Here is a 22,718-nt window from a genome sequence, read left to right as displayed (position 1 = left end):
AACTTTGACTGTTTGCTTGCTGCTCACTTCCTGCACAAATCATCATTGCTCGACACTAGAACCAGTCACCTTCTTACCTGAAAATACAGTGGCTTATTCCCAATGTCCACTGTTCTAGCCTTGCTAGATAGGACGTCAATCGCCCAGTGATTGGATACTCTTTGGTGAATTCCGTGAAGTATCCAATCATTGGGCCTTTCACGTATAGCAAGGCTAGAACACTGGACATTGAACACCCTGTGATTTGGGTTCTCTTCCTGATGACCATGCTTATTTCATTCATATGTGAGAAGAAATAACTTATGAAGTACATAGTATTTTCTTTTCTCATCAAAGTGTCCAAAGCCATATCTGCCCCAGAAAGGATGTCTTCCAAGCCCCAGAGGCCTATAAAGATGCATATAATCGCTGTATGAAGCCGAGACTTCCTAGCCTGATCCTGACTCCTGACCATCCCATAATAAGCCGTGACTTCCCCCATATTGACAAGTTTTGACGACCCCCCTTCCATATCCGTAATGACGAGCTTTGATGACTCTCCGTATCCTTAATGACGAGATTTGACGACCCTATGAGCGGCTTCAGGATTTAGAAGTTAGCCAGTTAGAATTAGTGGCCAATGGTATTATTCATCTAAAAAATATATATACAGATAGGTACCAATAAAAAAAATATTATACTGTATGTCTATGTTTCAAGCATATTGGTAGAGTGTGACATTCAAATGTTATATGAGAAGTTTCGCTTTCACTTTCATTTTATCCAATTATGCTTCAAGGGTATTAACCTTAGATTGTTCTACAAGGGTGGTTCCATGCGGGGTAGAGATCAAGAGGTTATGAGACAAGAGGGTGCAGTTTAGAATCAAACCTTGACCAGGAGTTGATGTCTTTACTGCCTTTGAGCAAGGAACTGTAACCCATACTCAGAACCTAAATAATTTGCTTTGGATAAAAGAAGTGGCAGTCAAAGGCAATACTGTATGTATGAACACAGATGTGGCCGTTCTTCACAATACCCTCCACTGTTTGCCACTGAATGAGTGCAGAGAGTAATTCGTATAACTTTTAATGCTTTTAAAAAATATTTGTTTCAGTTTTTTTTACTTCATTTCATAGGACAGTGTGAGAGGTAGACAGGGCGCGAATTGGGAGAGAGACGGGGAAGGGTCGGCAAAGGACCCGGGGTGGAAATCGAACCCGGGTCAGCCGAATGTCAGGCGAGTGCCCTACCGGTTGACCACGGCAGGGCCATAACTTATAATGCTTAATGACGATGAGCCCAATGTCCTGCTTACCTGACTCTCGACAATCTCATTTTGTAAAGAAGGCCAAGAGATGCATAAATATACCAAATCGTTTTAAACGGTTCTTTACAGCCGTTCTGCAGCGTATTGTTCTCATCATGATGCTCAAGGTTAATAGCCTAATTTCCAGTCTTTTAGGCTCACCCTGGCAATTTATTTTTAAAGAGCCTCTGTGCTCCATACACTACTGGGGTCACTGAGCTTTGTTCAAATTCCTCTTGCTCTGATGCAGTCAAAAATCAATGAGGCTCCACCAACATACAATGGCCTCCCCATTCATTCACCCTCGACATCAGACAGAAAGATCTACAGTGTATAGCTTAAATAAATAAATATTTAGCAGCTTAACTGTTCTTTTTCTTACCGGCTGTCCTCTCACCATAGGCCTTTATTCAGGCTTTCTTTTGTGGTAAAAGATTTAGCAGATTTAAAATGGCAACGGAAGTTCCCTGCTGAGTCATTTCCATGCTATTCTACGTGTGTTAGGGCAGGGGTGGGGAACCTACGTAGCCTATGTCTCGTGAGCCATTTACAGCCCTTGAGGCCGTTTCATCCGGCCGCCGACATCATTTCAATGTTATGCAGCTTCACATGAAATATAACATATTTTGTAAAGGAATTAGGAATTACATTTGCAATACAATGAAGTTATATTCAAGGGACCAAGAGAAGGTTTTAAAGCTGGCTCCCTTCAATATAGGCCTAAAGTGCAGGGGGAAACCCTGGTTTGTGTTCATAGTGTGGCTCTCGGAGGACTTTGACGGCCCTTGGAGGAATATGAAGTGGCCCCTCGAATGAAAAAGGTTCCCCACCCCTGTGTTAGGGGCTAAGGGTGTGATAAGAATTCAGATCGAAAGATGTGGAATATGAAATGGGAAGCTGCCATCTGGGATATTGATGGAGATTGCTGGGCTTGTTTAGTCAATTTTGCTCACGTTTCTACCTGTGCTCGTCCAGTACAAATCTTTGATGGTAGGGAACTGCTCCTTTCCACAGAACAGAGAAACAAATGACAATCTTGTCCGTCTCGTAGGCCTCCTTAAGTCGCTTTGGTCAAAAGCATCTGCTAAACGTAATATGATGTAATGTAATGTAAACGAGAGCAACCACAGAAATGTACTTTTTTGGATGCTTTTAAAATGAGTAAGATGTATGCTATTTTTTTCTCAGAGTTAATGGCCTCGTCTGGTCTTTTCAGCCTTTCTCACCACGATTTACTCGAACAGCTCTCATACTTTTTTTTTATTCCAACATGCACCTTTTTTACTTTTCCTGCAGAGAACTGCCTCTCCCAAAACAAGGAAAGACAATGACAATCTGTCCTGTTAGCTGTCCAGCTGGCCAGCCTACACACTGCACCTTTAAATTGCTATTAGTTTTGGTAGTAGATGGATGTACATTTTGGTCAGGGTTCATAGCCTATTTGGTAGGCTTTTAGCCTTTCTCACCCTGGCAATTTTCCTAGAGCTTTCATACTGTTTTTTTTACTACTGGGGGTCACTGAGTTTTGTTCAGACCCCTGCACTGATGCAGAAGCTTTCGGATGCAGTAACTACAGTACAGGTCAAAAATCGGTGAGGCACCTTCAACATGCAATGCCCCAAGATACAAAGATCTCCAGTGGACCTTAACCCATTGTGTCCTGGAGACACACATACGCTGCATTTAGGTTCTTGAGTTTTGAGCTGTTTATTTAAAAATGTGGGTAAGTTGGAGTTGAATGAACACATTTTAAGGCAAAACGAGGGTCCCAGCTTTTAAATGCAACTCATTTAATGTTTGTATGTGCTTCGGAGGCTGAGATATTTAGGATTTAATAGGCAGAGGGTACCCTTTCCCAAAAAGGGCTTAGGACAAAATGGGTTAAAGAATAACTCCAGCCAATTTCAACATGCAGATGTGATGCTCACACTACCCTGGACTTGTCAGTTCCTGAGATTTGGGTTTTTTTTCAGTTTTTTCCGAGATCCTGGTCATTGTAACGGGGGCAGGTGTTTGTTCAAAAAAAATGTTTTTATTTATTCCCAAAAACATGCAAAAGGTTATGCAACATCAGTAGACAACTAGCAAACAGCGATACCTTTAGGGAAAATATTTGGAGTAGGCCTATATTAAGATTTTTTTACAATGTACATTGTACACAAAATCTGTCCCCATTAGAATAGCTCATATCTCGGAAAGGGCTGAGCCAAAGAATGCAGCATCACCGGGTACTAACAAGTCAAGGGTAGCATGAGCAATACAGCAGCATATTGAAACTGGCTGAAGTGCTTTAAATAAATAGATCTTTGGATGACTAATTTCTCTTTTTCTCACTGGCTGTTTTTTCGCCATAGGCATTGTTTTTTATTTTATTTTTTTATTTTACTTTCTTTAACAGATTTCAAATGTTGTGCAACACGTGCTCCCTGTTTAGTCATGTCCATGCTACTCTACTACTCGTGTTAGGGGCCAGGGTTGGACAGGCCATCTGGCATACCGGGCATTACCCGGTTCATGGGCCCCTTTTTTCAGATTTTTTTAAAAATTTCTGAAAATAGGGGCCGACGAGGGTGCGGGGCCCACCGGTGAGTCAGTTCTGCACCGCTAAGTATGAGGGGCCCCTTTATGCCAAAAGTGCCCGGGCCCTACTTCTCCCCCGGCCCAGCCCTTTTAGGGGCTAAGGGTGTGATCAGATTTCCGATGGCAGGATGTGGAATGTGAAATGGGAGCAGGGCTCTAAATTAACTTTTTCCACCACCAGCCAATTTGGCTAGTGGACATTTTTTCTTACCAGCCAAACAGAAGTTCAACAAGCCATTTTATTCTCTCGCCAAAATAAACTATGCTTTAGGCTAGTTTTTTTTTTTTAATTATGGTCATTTTGTTCAACTATTTCTACAACACAGATACACCATAGGCCTGCATAAGCTACTATATGCCTACATAATAAGCATATTACAGGCTATATATTTTTTTCATTATTTTTTAACTTCTGCTTTATTTTTTACTTTCATTACTTAGGCATAATCAATTTGATTAGTTTTTGTTCAATTCCTCTGAAAACAGCTGAATCACATCACACAAGCCACTCACATAACAGACCTTTAACATAGGCCTACAGTAACCAAGCACACAGCTTAACACTACAAAACCTCACATAGGCCTACGCACACCCCAAGGAAGGAGAAGAGATGAGAGGAGAGAGGAGGAGCTCTTCTCTACCATGCGCAACAAAATGACAAGAAGCCTAGTTTAACTGAAAGTAAATATTATCTCGGGAATATTCGCTTCCGTTGTTACTTCGACAGCTTCGTCGTTGGCTGCTTTTTTTTCTTTCCGATGGCGTGGGCTTTCCAACTTAGTTGCGCCAGGACTCGGAACATTTCAGAAGACAACTGAACTGACAGCTACGGTCACACTACTCTGACAGTCAGCTCTCCTCCTCTGCCCTTATCGCTATTTCGTTCCACAGCCACTCATTTTTTAACGTCACTATTATTACGGTTACACCCATGGGTGTCATTTTAGGGGGGGACGGTGGGGACATGTCCATACCACTTTCCAGATAAACCTAGCTTGTCCCTACCATTCTTTCACAAATATAATGCAAAAACAGCATATCCGGACCATTTGCGATTGAAATGTCCCCACCACTTTTCGAGCCAAACCTACACCTTTGGGTACACCAACGCACAGAACCTTGCGCTAACCCCCGCCACATTCTCATCACTCGCACAAAACATAAGTCTACAGAACAGAAGTAGCTCTATGCATAATCTGCGTAACTCCTGTTATTGAAACGGCCAGGGCCTCGCTGCTTCAAAAATGCAGCCTGTTACAGCAATGTTCATATAGCAGTAGTGACGTTAAAAAGGTTGTAGCGAAAGCGACGAGAGCATAGGAGGAGAGCTGCCTGTCAGAATAGTGTGAGCGCAGCTTAGCTGACAGAATGTTTTCAATCCTGGCGCGCGCAACAGCATGGAGTTGCCGCTCGCTGCACTGGAAAGCCCACTGTGGGAGGCTACGTCGTGACGCTAGTGTCCATGGGTAATGTAGGAAATCTCGCCGTCTAACGTTCGTCAGAGCAGCGGTTTACCGTTCATAATTTACTGTACTCGGGAACTACTAGCCAAATTGGCGGGTAGGTATTTTTTTCTACTAGCCAAAATGAATTTTCACCCCTGTTTGGCGTGTTGGCGTGTGTTAATTTAGAGCCCTGAATGGGAGACTGCAGTGTTGGGTGGAGATTGGGCTTGTTTACCAAATTCTGCTCACGATTCCACCCTGTACTTGTACAGAGGAGATCTTTACTTTACCTGTAGGGAACTGCTTCTATCAAGACAAGGAAAGACAAGAATGACAGTTGTTAGCTGGGGAGCAACCAGAAAGTTTGAGGCTCATGAAATATACCTTTGTTTTTCGGGCATATTTTAAATTACTATTAGTTTTGGTAGCAGATGGACATACATTTTACTCAGGGTTGATATACTATTTTGCAGTCTTAGGCCTTTCTCACCTAGGCAATTGTTTGATCTTTCACACTCTTTTTACAAAGTCTACTGGGTCAAAGTCACTGAGTTTTGTTCCGACCTCTTCATTGACGAAGCTTTAGGACGCAGTAACTACAAGTCAAAAATCGATGAGGCTCCTCCAACACGCAATGCCCCCCTTGTTCATTTACCATTTACCAGCTCGACATCAGACACAAAGAGCTCCAGTTGGGCTTAAATAAATAAATCTTTAGATGCCTAATTGCTCTGTTTTCTTACTGGCTATTCTTTCTCCGTAGCCTAGGCCTTTGTTCAGGATTCCTTTTGTGGTAAAAGATTTAGCAGATTTAAAATGGCCTGTTCCAACACAAGACACCTGCTGCTGAGACATTTTCCATGCTATTCCAGCTGTGTAAGGAGCTAAGGGTGTGATGGTAAGGCCTCTGGTACTGGGAGGATGTGGAATATGAAATGGCAGACCGCTGTTTTGGAGAGATGGAAATTATACCTGTTGGTGCTTAGCGAATTCTGTTCACGTTTCTACCTTACCCAGTAGTAGCTTATCCAGTAGTACCGTTTACTTTGGCTGTTGGGGATCGAGATAAATGGTAATCTTTCTTGCAAGCAGGGCTGCCGACACGGGGGGCAAAGGGGTATGCTGTCCCGGGACCAGGGAGATAGAGCGCCCAGAATTGGGTCCCCATTACATTGTATTGATGACTTTGTCCCGGGCCCAGCATAAGCTGTCTGCGGCCCTGCTTTCAAGTATGGGAGCAGCCAGAATGTTTGGGCCCGCTTCTTACCTACCAAAACATTTTTTATCAAATAGATGTGGAGTTTACTGTAACTTTCACTTTGTAGTAATAATAGTAGTAGCAGCAGTAGCAGTAGCAGTAGCAGTAGTAGAACCTGTAGTAGTAGTAGTAGTAGTAGTAGTAGTAGTAGTAGTAGTAGTAGTAGTAGTAGTAGTAATAGTGGCAGTAGTAGTAGTAGAACCTGTAGTAGTTGTAGTAGTAATAATGGCAGTAGTAGTAGTAGAACCTGTAGTAGTAGTAGTAGTAGTAGTAGTAGTAGTAGTAGCAGCAGCAGCAGCAGGCCTAATGATAGCAGTTGCAGCAGTAGCTGTAGCGTGTCCTCAAACGCACCTGGCTGTTTTGAAATCTCTTTTAGCCAGGAGATAATGCTTTTATGGCACACAGTGTCTTTTTTATGCAACTGTTTTTTTAATATATAAACACATGCAGGGACGATGTGTGGCTCAATATCCCTTGTTTAAGTGTGAGATATACACAGTATGTAACAGAGGCACCAGCTGTCTCAATGAAGTGGCTTTATATCTGAACGGGAAATGGCATAACTTCAGTACTTTATTGCTCTTAAACATGACGTTGCACACAGGACTACAGTGAAGACAAAGTCATAGACATTGAATCAAATGAAAGAAGAAAGAAGCAATGTAAATACACAAACAATGGATTTAAGATTGTGAAAGATCCACATTGATGAACACAGACAGATCCACAGTTTTGTTAATGTCAAAAAAAAGAATACGAAATCAGACTGAAGAAATTAATAAAATGCAAATATATTATAAAAATAATCATGTCCCATGCTGCCATAGATATTGTTTATATATATTCTTTAAAATATATTTTTTTCACTGTTTATTTCTATGATACATTACTACTATAAATAAGATACAGACATGTGATATCTGATTTACAAAATGGTGAAGAACTTGGACAATTCTTCACGCTGTTTGGACTGAATATTTTTAAAAGTGTTTGTTTTCGTCACAAATATCCCAGTTTATCTTACATTTATATACAAGGAATACGCTCACTGTGTGCAGAAAATCCTCCTTTAATAGAGCATTCCAGCAGAAGCATGTTCCTCTCATTGTGTGTGTGTGTGTGTGTGTGTGTGTGTGTGTGTGTGTGTGTGTGTGTGTGTGTGTGTGTGTGTGTGTGTGTGTGTGTGTGTGTGTGTGTGTGTGTGTGTGTGTGTTTGTGTGCGTGCGTGCGTGCGTGTCTGTGTCTGTGTCTGTGTCTATGTGTGCGTCTGTTTGTTTTTATGTGTTTTCAGCCCCTCAAAGGAATACACATTCTAGGACGGGTGGGCGCAATACTCTCTACTTTGTACACATCCACAATTCAAGAAGATTAAAACAGGGAGGACATGCAAGACAATCGTACGATGGAATAACACAAACATGGAAGGATGGCGATGAGCATTTCTTTTCCAAAACAGACAAATGAGAAGTTACCCAATTTAGAACAGCAAAAGCCACTTATTACTTATTTTGTTTTTGATCAGGAGTCAAAAAAGGTTTTCAGACAGAAAACAAGTGTTGGGTTTATTAAAATACATAGAAAACTACTTTCCGTGGGTTCCTTCAATACAACCTGAAATGTATGCTTGGGTATATGATAGGAATGGTGAAGCAAAGGTGACCATTCATTTATTGGGGTTGAATTATTTCAATCATGTACATTATAACAATCACAATGTGAATGCTATGTAGGGCCTACTGTATAAGTATACGGTAATATGCAAATAATGTCAAACATAAATCTTGGGTATTATTGAATAAGAGTTGAGCCGTTGCTCAACCAATGGACATACAGAAAAGGGATATAACAATAGAAAAAGGTAATAAGGTCTCAAATGGAATCAAATGTGTCATGTTTAATTTGGCACGGTTTGGAGATCACAAAGCTTACACACCACATCCTAGTCACTCTTCTTTTTTCTAAAAGAAAAATGTTTCCTACTACGCTATGTGACACACAAAAACACTGTCAGTGTATTTCTTTTCAAACATATTTTTTATGACAAAGTGAAAACAATGTGTTTTTCTTTAATAAAGGGTGATTTCTACATCTTTGATGTAAAAATTGACTCATGTTCAGAGAACTGCATCCAACTGTGCAATCTGTTCTGACCTGTGCGTGCGTGCGTGCGTGCGTGCGTGCGTGCGTGCGTGCGTGCGTGCGTGCGTGTGAGTACTGTATATGATGTGTCAGAACACGTGTTTCAGTCAAACACTGTGATTTTATTCAAACAACAGCCCTTGGCTTGAATGTGTGAATGACTGCGACCCTCTGCAGCCACTCTGTGGTGTGCTATCACAACAGCAGTAAGCAGTGATTTGGAAAGTAACAACCGTACAAACACGTCACCAAAGAACTAATGCTTGGCACTACCTATTCCACATAATGCACTAACACCTGACCGACCGTTCTCTGCTGTGATTCAATTTAGGGTACATTGTAGGAGCAAAATCATTTTAATTCATCAATATTGACTCATACTGTAACTCTCTTTAATAATATAGTTTTTCATGATAAAATGATAAATGATCTCCTGTCTGTCCTCCCCATAAATAATCTGTTTTCTTTTATCTTTATCTCTCTTGCCCACAAAAATAAATAAATAAATTCATTAATGAGTTACATACATTTAAATACAGTTAAGTACAAAACCCCTCAGTTGGCTAGCCCCTTTTAAGCAGATGTTGTAATGTAAACCGTTAAGCCCTGTTTCTCATCCAGTGGTATAGGGACATAAGACATACGGCTAGAGATGGCATCGTCCACGAAGACAAGATTCCCACGGATCCCTTATGTTGTTTACAACAAGATGGAGTGCACGAGGCGGATGTAGTGGGGGGGTATTCTGCAATCACCATATTTACACCCTACACCCCCCTGTAAACTTAGTGTGGAGAATGATGTCCTGTAAAAAAAGGATGTAAACAAAAACTGAGATATGATCCAGTGATGCGCCACCCTCAGTCACGGCGATGTCCTCTTGATGAGATACGATTTCAAAATGTCTGTCCACTATTTCCACTCGAGCTCCCTTCAGCATGTACGCAGGGGAATGTAGGGAATAGGCGGAGGCAGAGGGGGAGGGGGGTTATTGTTGGTTTGTTGGGGGGGGGACGACTTTACTTGGCAGGTAGAGTTTTGAATGGGCGTGGGAGGGAGCCTGCGTTGAGGGTGGCAGCGGCGGGCGCCTGGGGGCTGGCGCTCTTGTTGGGCAGGCTGCTGGAGTGGCCCATGGCCTCCTCGGCCGCGCGCAGCAGCAGCGTGTAGTTGACGGCCACCTCCTCCACCTTGCGCAGCAGCTGCAGCCTCTGCGTCTCCGAGCGCAGGCCCCTCACCAGCTGGATGAAGGTCAGCGTCAGGTTGCAGAGCACCTGGAAGCTGGCGGTGACGGCGCTGAGCATGCGCGTGGGGCTCTTCTCCACGCTGGCCACCCGGCGGCAGGAGGCGCGGAACTCCTTGAAGCGCACGGCCAGCTCCTGCTTGTGCTCCGCCAGCCGGCCGGCGGGCATGCGCGGCTCGCCCTCGATCTGCGGGCTGCTGGCGCACTGGCGCAGGATGGCCAGCAGCTCGTTGGCGTCCAGCTGCGCGTTGAGGAAGCCGTCGGGCAGGCAGAACATCTTGCCCTGCAGGGACTGCACGCGGGCCAGACTGGCCTCCAGGCTGCTGCAGGCGCGCAGGTCGATCTCCTGGGTCTGGGGCTCCTCGTCCTCCTCCTCCTCGTCCTCCTCCTCTTCCTCCTCCTCCTCACCGCTGCAGTCCTCGGCGTTGAGCACCTGCAAGGTCTTGCTGACCACGGGCACGGTGTGAGAGTCGATCTGCATGCCGGGCAGCACTTGCAGCGGGATGGAGTACGAGAGCTCGTCCTTCTCGCTGCTGGAGTCGGCCGCCTCGCACTTGCCCCGGTAGCAGAAGCAGAACGAGCAGCACTTGTCCCGGTCGTCGCTGCTGCCCTCGCTGGGGATGGCCAACAGCACCTCGCTGGTACCCTCGCGGGTCTCGCGCACAATCTCCTCGCCCTGGATGAAGAAGACGCCTTTCTTTTTCATGTCGCCGCTTTGGGTGTGCATGGGTGGGTCCACTGGGGTGGGGAGCCTAAGCCCCGTGGCCCTCACTCTTTCCATTTCCTTCTCCAGACTCTTGGCCTTGGTGGATTTGACCTCGGCGTACAGGGGCGTGCTCTCGTTGTTGTTGTCCAGCTCGCCGATGCTGTACCTCCGCTGGAGTTTCTTGTACTGCGGCGCTGCTCCCATGCACTCCACGCGGGAGGTGCAGGTGGGCAAGCAGGACACCGGAGTGTCCCGAAGCTCCCTCGACTCCAGACTGGTGGAGCGGATCCTTGTCGTTTTAATCTCCAGGGTCTGAGGTCTCCGAGGAGCACCCTGTTGGGGATGGGGAGCCTTAGGATTGGCAGGGGGCGTTTTGGAAATCGGCCTCTCTCGCCCACGCGGCTCCACGGCGGACCCCACTGGCGTGTCGGGCAGCCTCATTCCGCGACATATCCTCTTGCAGTCGCAGCTGCGCCTCTGCTCCCGAGAGATCCCGGGAACCTTCTGCACCGGGCTGGTGCGCAGCTGGCAGGAGCATGGCGTGCCCGCCGGGACCGGAGACGACCCCTGGGGCAGGAAGTCGCCCTGTGACGTGGCCTTGGGCTTCAGAAGCTCCTCCAGGAACTCCAACTCATACTGCCGCACCTTCTGCAGCTGGGCGCGCCTCTCGTCGGTCTCCCGACGCAGACGGGCCGGAAACGTGGCAGAGATCAGGTTCCTGAAGCTCTGGAACGGTGCGCTGCGGTGGGACTTGCTCTTGCTGCTGCCTTGCTTTTTGCGATCGGCCCCCGGCATGGTCGCGCCTTTCTCTCCGCAAGTGGTGATGTGTGTCGTCTCCACCAGGACCGGCAACGAGGCTTTGGTTAGAGTTTTCTGTTCTGTGGCCACCTTGCTCTCAGGTTTGTCGTCGGGTGTCTCTTTGAGTTCTGTTTTCATTGGCATGTGTGGGGAGTATTTTGGTGGCGGGTGTATGGTAGGCTTGGCTATACTAGAGTCTGTTGTACGCACGATGGCCTCTTTGCAGCTGGCCAGTTGTAGACCCTTGGCACGAAGTCTTTCGTCATCGGTGGGCGAGGAGGAGTGAAACACCAACACCTTCTGAGCCTGAGGGTCCTTTAGACGCAACTGGGGACCCGGCTCAGGCCTTATTGGACACGTGCAGAAGAGGTCATCAACTGGCAGAAGGCCCTTAAAGCTTAAAGGCTTGATGGTCTCACTGGAGGCAGTCTCGGCATCTTGGCACAATTTTGTGGGGCTAAGCTTGGCAGAAGCGATTCTATCTACAGGCAAGAGAATGGGTAAGGCTTTGTTGGTTACCTCTGGGCTCGCCTGCCCAGACATTTTCCCTTTAATGCTCTCTGAAGTGTTGGGACTCAGTTTACCCTCACACAGTTTCTGGTTTTTACTGCCCGTGGGTGTTTTCACCTGCTCGACAGTCTTCAGGTCCTCAGAGGCCACGGCAGAGGAGTCGGTCGGGCTCAGTTTCACTGGCTCTTTGGCAGGCTTGGCTGTATCCACCACCTCAGACGCCTGTGGCAGACGATCCTGTGGCATTTTGCTCTGCTCGCCCACGGGGCAGGAAGACCCCTGTCCTTGACCTTGTCCTGGACTGACCTTTAAGGGCACCGTTTTGCTGAGTATCACCTGTTTAGGTGGGCAGCCGCCTCGTATCTGCGTCATGGAAAAGGCTCCGGTGCCCAGCGTCTGGGCCGTGCAGCCGGGTATCGTCAGCGGGAAGTCTCTGCGACTGAAGATGCGCTCCTTGTTGATGTGGTGGGCCAGCAGGTAGGCCTGGTTCTGGTGCTGCTTCATGGCGGACACCATCTCGGACACGTCCGTCAGCTCGGAGGAGTTGGTCTCGTGCCCGGAGTCGAGGGACGACTCGGGGGTGATTGCTGCCAACACGATCAACCCTGGGAGATATAAGAGCACAGAACAGAAATCAGGGTGGGTGAAGCTAAATGTACTTTAAATAATAGACAGCACATGATGCGGGGAGAAAAAAGACAGCTTTGAAAGCCACAAAGAGTTCATTAACCCAGCATAATAAAGAGGCATCAACCACCTGCTTGTTTAACAGATGGAGAGGTTTGGTCCGCCAGTGGTATTTTACAATTAGATGGATGACCAATTCCCAACACCTGACCCGCCTGTTGCTACTAATGATATCACATTTCAGGACAAACCGGCAATTGGAATATTTTCTCCCGAATGCGAACAGTTTATCATTTCAAACCATGGCAAGGCACCAGCTCTTAATGAGGGCTTTTTTTGTGAACGCTGTTGGGAGTGCCAGACTAAATATAGTGTGTCTGTCTGAATACTAAATTGTTTTTAATGTGTTTGGCCTCCCAAACACAGCTAATACAGCTGGTGCAGCTAATCTGTAATTTTCACCATAGGAGATGCTCAATTAAGCTAAACAGAAAACAGGGACCTATACAGTAATTCTATCTAAAATATTCACTCATTCATGTTGAAGTAGATCATGACTCCTCAGCATTAACTGATTATTTAAACACTGCACAGTAGTCAAATCAACAGAACTCCCCCCACCTTTAGAACTTTTAGACATGACTCTTTTTGTACAGTGCATATGTGTATACTCATACCTGAAAATGAACTAAAACAATGAAAAGGAAAAACATTTAAACGTTCAAATTTATATCCAAATGCACATACATGAATGAGTGAACATTGTAGATTTGTCTAATAAAAAGAGATAAATATATAAAGTGGTCTGAGTTTCTGAGAAGCTTTCGGAGAAGTCCACCTGCGGTTTGCGGGGTTTGCTGGTGGTGATGGGGGTAGTCCTCAGAGGCCGCCAGAGCCTCCAGGGCCTGCAGCGTGGACACTAGCGCGTCGTCCAGCTCCTGGGCGTGGTCCCTCACCGTCCTGGTGGCCACGTTATCGATTATAGACACCGGAACCTCCTGCTGAGCGCCTCCGACTGCTATCGCCGCGGCAACTTCCCCTGTTGCTGCAGCAGATGCAGCTGTGGCTGTCGAAGCTTCGATCACCACCAATGGGGTGACGGCTGGTTTGGTGGCAGTGACCGTGGCGACCGCCGTGACTCTGGTCGCCCCCTCTGCTTTAGCGACTGCCGTGACTCTGGTCGCCCCCTCTGCTTTCGCGGCGCGCTTGCGGCTCTTATTGGGATCGTCTTCGTCGGAGCTGTTGTCCCGGAAGCCCGGTGGAGGGGCGGCGATGGCGGGAGGGGGAGGCTGCAATGTCCCGGTGACCATGGCCTCGTCGACCTCCTCCTCGTCATCCTCGCTGCCGGGCAAAGGCAGCGCCATAAGGTCCACTGCTCCTCCGTCTCGGGAGACACAGGCTCCTGCACTGGAGCACTGTTGCTTCCCACGGCCACTGCTGCCGCCTGCTCCTCCCCCACCACCATCCCTCCCTCCTCCTCCTCCTCCTCCTCGGCCGTCCTCCACCATCAGACCCTCAGCCTTGAGCTTGGCCTTGCAGGAGTCGCAGAAGAAGCGGCCAGACCGATGCGGGGGCTCCAGGGTCTTCGCCCGACTCCTGAAGCTCGGTCCACCACCGCCCCCACCTCCCACCCCACCCCCACCTCCCACACCCCCCGAACTCCCACCCCCGTCTTCGCCCCAGACGCCCCCCTCTCTCTCTCTCTCCTCTTCTCTCTCCGTAGGGCTTTCCAGGCAGGCGACGATGGACTCTGCGCTCTTGAGGGTCGGGTCGGACTTGGTGCGGCTGCGTCCTTGGGTGACGAGGTTCTCGTTGATGTCCAGCTGCTCCTCGGCCTGTTCCTGCAGCTCCCGAAGTTGCTGTTGCTCGCGCAGGTGGATGTGGCAGAGGCCGAGGTGCTGCGAAGGGGGTGGGCCGTGCGAGGACGAGCTGCCGCCGGACGCCTTCTGGGACGGTTCTCTGGACAGACCTCCTTCCCTCTCCCGTTCCCGTTCTTCACCTCGCCGACTGCTGCCACCGCCGCCCCCCCGTCCTTCACTGCGTCCTTCACTGCGTCCTTCACTGCGTCCTTCACCACGTCCTTCACCGCGACCTTCACCGCGACCTTCAGCACTGGCGTTCGAAGCGCCCGCCGACCGCGAGTGACCGTGGACCGAGCTTCTGTAATCTAAGGATAGAATCATCAGAGGAGTTCACAGGTGGAAGATTCCCTCAGACTGTGGCTGGCTGAATGGAGGGATGGATGGATGGAGCGTCCTGATGGTAGGAGGAAAAAAGCGATGATGGCGGCATGGATGTTGGGAAGTTGCATGAGCAGAGAGGCTCTGTAGACTTAGACTGCTGTTTTTGCTCATGTTGTGAAGTTAATGAATCTCACCCACAGTCGTATGAGGACATGGAAGAGCCAGAACATTCAACAGAATGACTGAGTAGTAGCATATATGCTCGTTGATGAGACAGAAAGAGAAAAGGAGAAAGCGAGCGAGCAAGAGAAGAATGAGGGGCCAGAAGCAACAAATCCTGAATGTGGGTTTTTTTAAACTTGGAGTGAAGAACAGAGAGACGAGACGAGAGGAGAGAAAATGAGCCACAATCCAATGGGACAGAGCAGAGAGAGAGAGAGAGAGAGAGAGTGCGCGAGAGATGGAGATGAGAGGAGAGGAGAGGAATCAAGAGACGGCTGGCAAAATGAATGAGTTCCCCAGGGTGTCAATGGAGCTGGTCCAAGCAAATGGTGTAGGGGCTGATGACACTCCAGGCAATTTGCAGAGCGAGATGGTGAAATGGGAGTCACTGTCACTTTGTGTCGTATGGAGTTTCCTTGTTTTTTTGTCATAACTTTTAAGCTTCAGTGATAGAAACCATTTTAAAACTGAGAATGTGACCTTGAGCCCCGTAGTAATGCCAATATACAGTACTGTACAGTGGACACCGAGACTGTCGTGTCAAGTCAAGTCATGAGGGTTATACAATTCTTCCCAATACTTATGGAGGTATTTATTACATCAATCCAATTAACCTGTTTAATCCCAGCGGCCACAATAGTGACCAGGTATTTTTTCTGTCTTATAGTAGAAGCTCCTGGGCTGATTCTATTAGGTGTACATGATATTTTGTTCATTGCCCTATAATGCACGCCGTAGCACCAGTGTTACTCTGTAATAATCAATATTACAATACTACAGGCATAAAACAGGGCATTTAGTAATGCACTATGACACGGTCATTGCCATTCTGGTAAGAGCACATTTATAACACTGTGTTTTAACAGGTGAAAACATTGAAGAAACAGATGAACCTGTGTCAAAATCATGTGACTAGTGTGACTATACTTCTCTATAAAAGAAGTTAATTTAGATATTAAATACATATGAAAACAATCAAATTTGGTACACATACTCTTGAAGGAGTTCACTTCTGATATACAGGGGTTGAACAAAATATCTGAGACACCTGTCATTTTAGTGTGGGAAGTTTCATGGCTCAAGTGGACCAGCCTGTTGGCCAATCTTCATTAATTGCGCATTGCACCAGTAAAGTGAAGTGTGAAGGTTCAATTAGCAGGGTAAGAGCACAGTTTTGCTCAACATTTTGCAATGCACACAACATTATGGGTGACGTATCAGAGCTCAAAAATTAGAAATTCTTGGTGCGCCTATAACTGTTGCATCTCTCACCGAGAGAGCAAGTCTTTGTGATGTATCAAGAGCCACGGTATCCAAGGTAATGTCTGCATACAACCAAGAAGGATGAACCACATCCAACAGGATTAACTGTGGACGCAAGAGGAAGCTGTCTGAAAGGGATGTTTGGGTGACTGGCCGTGTGTATTGAGCCTGTGGAGCTCTGGATGGACCGTTCTGGTGGAAACAGGAGAGTTGAGGTGCACATTTATTTCTACCGTGATTTGGACAGCTGTGGTTTTATGTTTTTTTGGATACATTCCGGGTTAGCACCCAAACATCCCTTTCAGAGTATTCAGACAGCTTCCTCTTGCATCCACAGTTAATCCTGTTTGATGTGGTTCATCCATCTTGGTGGTATGCAGACATTACTTTGTCTCGGTAAATTATGCAACACTTAAAGGCGCACCAAGAATTTAGATTTTTTTAGAAACTTGTGCCATGAAACTTCCCACACTAAAGGTGTCAGGTGTCGCAGATATTTTGTCCAACCCCTGTATGTTGAAAATTGTAATCCTGCGTGTACATATTAAGCTCAGAAGAGTAGCATTTTGAGCTTGTAAAAAGGTTATGTATAAAAGCTATGTAATAAAGGAACAACAACTTGACTTGACTACTGTGCAGTGTGAGGTCTAAAGAGTAAAATACATGTGCTGACATTTTCTTAGACAATATTGGGATTAAACGTGTTAAATGGTAACATTGCATCATTATATTTTTGATGGTACTTTAAATTGAAAGCACACTCAAAAGATGGTTTTTTTGTATGTGACAAGCAGTTCAGAGCAGGATGGCATGAAAAGACATGCAGGTTTGAGTCACATGGGATACAAAATTCTTCCCTATACTTCAGTAGCTATTTGTTAGTTTAACACAAAACATTAAATGCATATTAAATGGTACGGATGACCCAATGTGATGTTAATTGTACAGTGTAGTATGCTGAATCCACTCACAAAAGACCAAACTTTTTCTGCATTAGACACACAGTTCAGAGAAGAATAGCATGAATAGACATGAACGTTTAAGTCGAATCTTGCAGTAAAGTTTACACCATCAAGTTCACACACAATTTTTTTTAACATGAAGCAATTTCTCAAGGCATTCTATAGTAAAATCACACAGGCTTTCTGTTTGTTTGTGCTAGTGAATGACACATAACCAAGGGGGTGACTCCTAACATACCTGCCTTGATCATATGAGACTGACCAGGTGTCCTGTAGTAGACGGTCCTTTTGGGATCCACAAACAGCTTGAAGTAGCCCGAGATCAGGCAGGCGAAATTCGAAGCGTCCGGCCACTCCATCAGCAGTACAAGAGGCTGTTAAATCAATTGGCGAGCAGAGAGAGAGAGAGAGACAGAGAGAAGAGACAAAAGTGAAGAGGAGAACCAGAAAGGACATTTACTCAGAGGGTGGCGAAAGTTATTCCAAATACTCTCTGGCTGAAGCAGATATCCCTGTGTCTATATTTGGATAAAAAATTGTAGTCCCTCAAAATGTGTGTATCTCCTACTCCCTCGTTGCCGCTTAAAAAAGAGAGAATGATCATTTACTTTGGCTGGCTGTGGGCAAGGATAAGCTAAGCCCCAAGTTCAATGTCATTTAAGGGATCATTTGGTATTATCATTGTGCCACAGTGCCTGACTGAGGCTTGTGTGTGTGTCCTTTCTACCCAGTCCAATGTTATCCAGTACGTCTCTGCAGTAGCTTCAACTGCATACCTACCATCAATCCCCTTTCTCTGTGCAGTGGCTTATAGTTTGCTTATAGTTATGCTTTGACCATTGTCAAATGTCCCTATCCTGTCAATATGACCTACGGTAACTATCAAGCTGAATTACAAACTGATTCTAGAGCAGGGTTTAGGTTAGGTTTAGGGCAGGGAGCAAGGGTATGTTGACAAACTACTGACACACAAAACAGCCCATATTGACCGATTTGTTGAAATGAATTGTATTCCCAATCGACAAATCAGTGCTAGATTCTGTCGCTTTAAAATGCAAATGTCCCTAAAGACTATACAGTGAGTGGCCCAGCCGTGGCTTAGTCGGCTGAGCACTGGACTGCTACGCGGGAGACCCACGTTCAATTCCCGACCCGGGTCATTTCCTGATCCTCCCACTCATTTCACTCCTCACTGTCCTGTCTGAATAAATTTGACCCCCCCTAAAAAAAAAAAAAAAACAAACAGCGAGTTATGGAGCCTTCACCTTGGCATCTATGATGCTGACCTCCACCCTGGCCACCCCCTGGTGCTCGCGGTACAGCTGCACCTTGGCCACGCGGCTGAACTCCGCCAGGACGGTGGTCAGGTTGTTCTTCAGGTCGATGACGTGGCTGATCCCGTGCCGAGGCCCCACCAGAAGAGTCGTGGCCGAGTGCTTCTCGTCCTACACAACAAGAAAAACATACTGCAGTGTTAGTGTAACTGAGTTAATAGTAGTGTCGTTAATAAGTGTCAATAATAGTTCATAAGAGTACTCTGCACTATTATTAACTCTGTTATATTAGTATTAATATAACTCTTAAAGAGTTCAAATTAAACTTTAAACATTTTCAAGTTAAGTGTTACAGATATTATTTGGCCCCACTCAAAAAAACGGACTCTTTGTAACATTTTTAGATTATACTACTCAATATTGTGCAAATACTAAGAGCTATAGAGCTGAAGTGACCAGAGGTGGAAGAAGTACTGAAGTTGTGTACTTAAGTAAAAGTAGAAGTACCCTGCGAAAAAATTACTCAAGTGAAAGTAAAAGTTGTTTACCAAAAACGTACTTAAGTAAAAGTCCTAAGTACTAACTTTTAAATGTACTTTTCAGTACAAAAGTACAAGTAGGCCTACACGCGCACTGGCTGTCTTTCTCCATGTCTACCTACTTGATACAATAGGAAAAATTGTCTGCAACGGTTTTCGGTTCCATTTGAACATGACTATGGAGTCCTGTTAATGTTTTTAAAAGTATATTTTCTATCTGGGTGTCAATTTGGAAGAGGGGCTTGGTCCCACCTCCCTGCCCGCAGCTGAGGCTACTGAAATATCCACGAAACACAACAGGAAAACCTAGGATAAATGTAACTAGTAACAAAGTCTTCTCCTAGAAATGTAAGGAGTAGAAAGTACAAGTAATTGTCAAAAAATGTACTTGAGTAAAAGTAAAAGTCTGCATTTTTATTTTTACTCAAGTAAGTACAAATTCCAGAAAAAACTACTTAAGTACAGTAACGAAGTAAAAATACTTAGTTACGTTCCACCTCTGGTAGTGACACAGGCCACTGGCAAAATTGTACACTGAGTAATTTGAGTCTCCACAGTGTTATAAATGCTCTATCTGGTGCTTTATAAGTTTGTTCCGAAATTCGGACACCACATTTTTGACTATACACCGATACCCTGGAAAACAGAATTCGAATCGCATGAAGTAGGAGAGCGGATTTTTTTTTTTTTTTACACTTTGCTGCAGTGGCATGGATGACATGCATTTTCTGACACAGGTTAGAGTTTTAGCTAGACTATTTTAAAACAGTGTGTATGTTCACAGTCAAAAGTCATTGTGATAGAACATCGCTATATATGTATATATACTGTATACAGTGGCGCACCTTGTCACCAGGCTAGGCAGGCAGCTGTTTGGGGCCCCCGAGCCCCTAGATAGTGAATAACAGCGCCCACTTTACTGCAGTAGTAGCGATTTAGGTACAAATGTTGACCAGCTGACCCTAGAGTCGCCTCTGTATATATACATGTATTCTATGCAAAATGCTAACCCCCCAATTTTCAGTGAGCACTGCCTGGTTGCCTGGCCCAATCCTGTGTTGAACTCCTGATCATGCAAACTAAGTCCGTTTTTCGGGGTGTAAACAACGAAATGCATCCTGACAACTGTTATGTACGAGGAGCTGTTTATGTACCAATTACCAGGAGAACAATGTTTAATGAGTAATACTACCAGGCCCACGGTGTGGAAAAGCAGGCCCCCAAAGGGGGGAAGGTCGTTGAGGACGCGCATGTACTGCAGCTTTCCCTGGAGAGGGGGGACCTGGGTAAGAGAATCAGAGGAGACAGGACAGGAGAGGGAGAGGGAGGGATGAAAGGGAGAGAAAGAAAGCAGTGGAGGAAGAAGAAAAGTGTTTCACATTAGATCTTTGGCCAACAGGGGGCACTGTTACCTAGCACCACACAGAGCCGTACAAGTATTCACATGTATAATCACAATCCACAATCCGTACCATACAGATGGAGTACAACAGCATGCCTTGACTGTAATGAGGTTCTAATATTCTTCTAATCATACAATTCATGTTATTTGTCTCCAGACATAACCCAAACAGCTCTGAAATTAAGAAACATCTGTGTCTACTCTGAAACAAAAGTGTCATTTTATCATGTATGGAAATGATTGGTGATAGGCTGTATGACATAATAAACTCTATACAACTTGCCTGAATGCGTAGGCTATGTTTGGTAGCAATATTATTGATTACAGCCCATGGTCAAGTAACGATCATACACCAACAACAAAAATGTCAACTTCTGCACATAGCCTACAAGTGATTTTCATGAGGGGTACGTAATAAATAACGATAATAGTATAATTAATAATAATAACGGGCAAAAATAACATTTGCCCTCAGTGCTCTCCATTGTCACAACAGAGGTTAGCGCCTCCCTCACAATTACCAGCCCTTTAATGAAGAATCAGGGCAGTGAAGCTTGACGCTTCATCAATATCGAAAATGTCCTCCTCCTGTATTTGTGTTCATGACTAATTAGACATGTCTCAAATTACAGGCCCTCGCAATTTGTTTTGTGTCATTAATCACAAAATGAACGTCAACCCCCTAAGGCAGCCATCACAAGGCCTCCGTCATTTAAAAAAATAATTTACTTTTTTTTGTTTTTTGTTCTTGGATGATTCATTGCGTAAGGGGCCTCGCGCTAATGACATGTTTTAGTTCTAGCATGTAACTCAGTGATTCCCTTGCCTGCTAGTTTCACCCCGTTAATTGGAGCGGGAGGTTAGCTAACTCTCGGCTCGCTAAGGCGATAAGACCAGCCACCTCTGCTAATTGCTGGGACCAGCACCCTCTCAAAATGAATTTACAGGAGAAAAAAAACATTATCCACACACTACTTTGCCTGCATATGTTTGCTGCTACTCTATTAATTTTCATTTCACGTCTAGCTCTTCTTCCTTAGTTGAATTAACATTCCACAAGTATGAAGGGATGCGATACACATGCAGTATAAAGATAGTCTCTCTTCTTGTGCAGAATGGCTGATAGCAAGTCTCCTTGAGAACAAACCCACTGAAGGGTCAGGATAATTTCCAGTGCCTCCAAGGGACCCATGGACGATATGGATGATATGGTTTGGGTTGGGGCCAATTCATATCTCTCAGAGGACCTATACTTGTAGTGACGCCCATGCATGGAAACACTCTTACAATTTTAAAGTGTCTTGATTTGCAGCATGGTTGAGCTCAGTTCAGAGGACTTTCAGTTCGGAAAACACTTGTTTGAATTTTCCATTGGAACACACCTTATTACCAGATAACAATCTGAAAGTATCTTGTTTTGCTGTATGGTTATTCAGATTATTTCTTTAGAAGACACCTTATTGCCAGCTAACAATCTCTGAGTCTCTTGTTTTGCAGTATGATTAGTTACCAAGACCTTTCCTTTAGAACAGTGGTTCTCAAACTTTTTTGAGCTTTTGAGGAGCTCATCCTAAAACCCCCAACCTTGACCTCATCATAAGCCTGCCGACACCCCCCTTAGTATAAAAAAACTAATGCCCCCAATGACAACTAAGCACCGCCTCCTCCCAAATATATTCTTCTCAACACCCCTCTAGGGCTCTCCAACGCCCCTCGGGGGCTTTGCCGCCCCCGTTGAGAAACACTACTTTAGAACCTACCTTATTGCCAGCCGGAGGCGGATGCTGGTAGGTCTTGAGGAGCTGGGACAGCGTCTTGCAGACATTCTTCTCCTTGACAGTGGGGAGCAGCGAGAGCGGCAGAAAGGGCTCCAGACCCCACTCCTTCCTGCAGGAGAGCCACCACAAACCAAAACACTAGTCACATCCAATTATGGCTTTCTGGAGGACAAGACAGTCATTTTTTCTTTCCTTTTCAGTGAGTGTGTTTGTGTGTTTTTGAGACAAAGAGACGGAAGAGACAGAGCACATCTGACAGCAGTCGAATGAAATACATTTTTGGATGCTCCAGTTGTAATGGTTAGAGGCTATGTACGTAAGACTGTGGTTTTGGTCATTAAACAAGAAAGCGTTCAAACCACAGCTTTTCAACTTCTGAAAGCAAGATGACGAAAACTACTTTTCAAAACTATTTTGTTTCTTTTTCCCCTCCTTTTCACTGCAATTATGTATAAGCTGTGGATGGATGATCGTCACCCTCTCTGTTGGATGAAAAACACTGG

The 22,718-nt window shown here is 45.5% G+C and overlaps 1 protein-coding gene across 1 annotated transcript in view; it reads right to left on the bottom strand.

The window, feature by feature from the left end:
- Positions 1 to 9,730: 9,730 nt before the first annotated feature.
- frmpd3 (FERM and PDZ domain containing 3) overlaps positions 9,731 to 22,718 on the bottom strand; it is a 35,832-nt gene continuing 22,844 nt past the window's right edge. Inside the window, exons 10-19 of the mRNA XM_063189615.1 lie at positions 22,198 to 22,324; positions 20,228 to 20,317; positions 18,488 to 18,667; positions 17,461 to 17,596; positions 14,729 to 14,759; positions 14,298 to 14,629; positions 14,088 to 14,195; positions 13,797 to 14,042; positions 13,431 to 13,637; positions 9,731 to 12,570 (exon numbers count right to left, since the gene is read on the bottom strand). Of these exons, the coding sequence (XP_063045685.1) occupies positions 9,731 to 12,570; positions 13,431 to 13,637; positions 13,797 to 14,042; positions 14,088 to 14,195; positions 14,298 to 14,629; positions 14,729 to 14,759; positions 17,461 to 17,596; positions 18,488 to 18,667; positions 20,228 to 20,317; positions 22,198 to 22,324 (4,297 nt within the window). The remainder of the gene's footprint in view (positions 12,571 to 13,430; positions 13,638 to 13,796; positions 14,043 to 14,087; positions 14,196 to 14,297; positions 14,630 to 14,728; positions 14,760 to 17,460; positions 17,597 to 18,487; positions 18,668 to 20,227; positions 20,318 to 22,197; positions 22,325 to 22,718) is intronic.

This window comes from Engraulis encrasicolus, chromosome 23 (assembly GCF_034702125.1).
Source record: "Engraulis encrasicolus isolate BLACKSEA-1 chromosome 23, IST_EnEncr_1.0, whole genome shotgun sequence".
Lineage (NCBI taxonomy): Eukaryota > Metazoa > Chordata > Actinopteri > Clupeiformes > Engraulidae > Engraulis > Engraulis encrasicolus.
The sequence above is the reverse complement of the archived record's forward strand: the minus strand, read 5'-3'. Positions and strand labels throughout refer to the sequence as shown.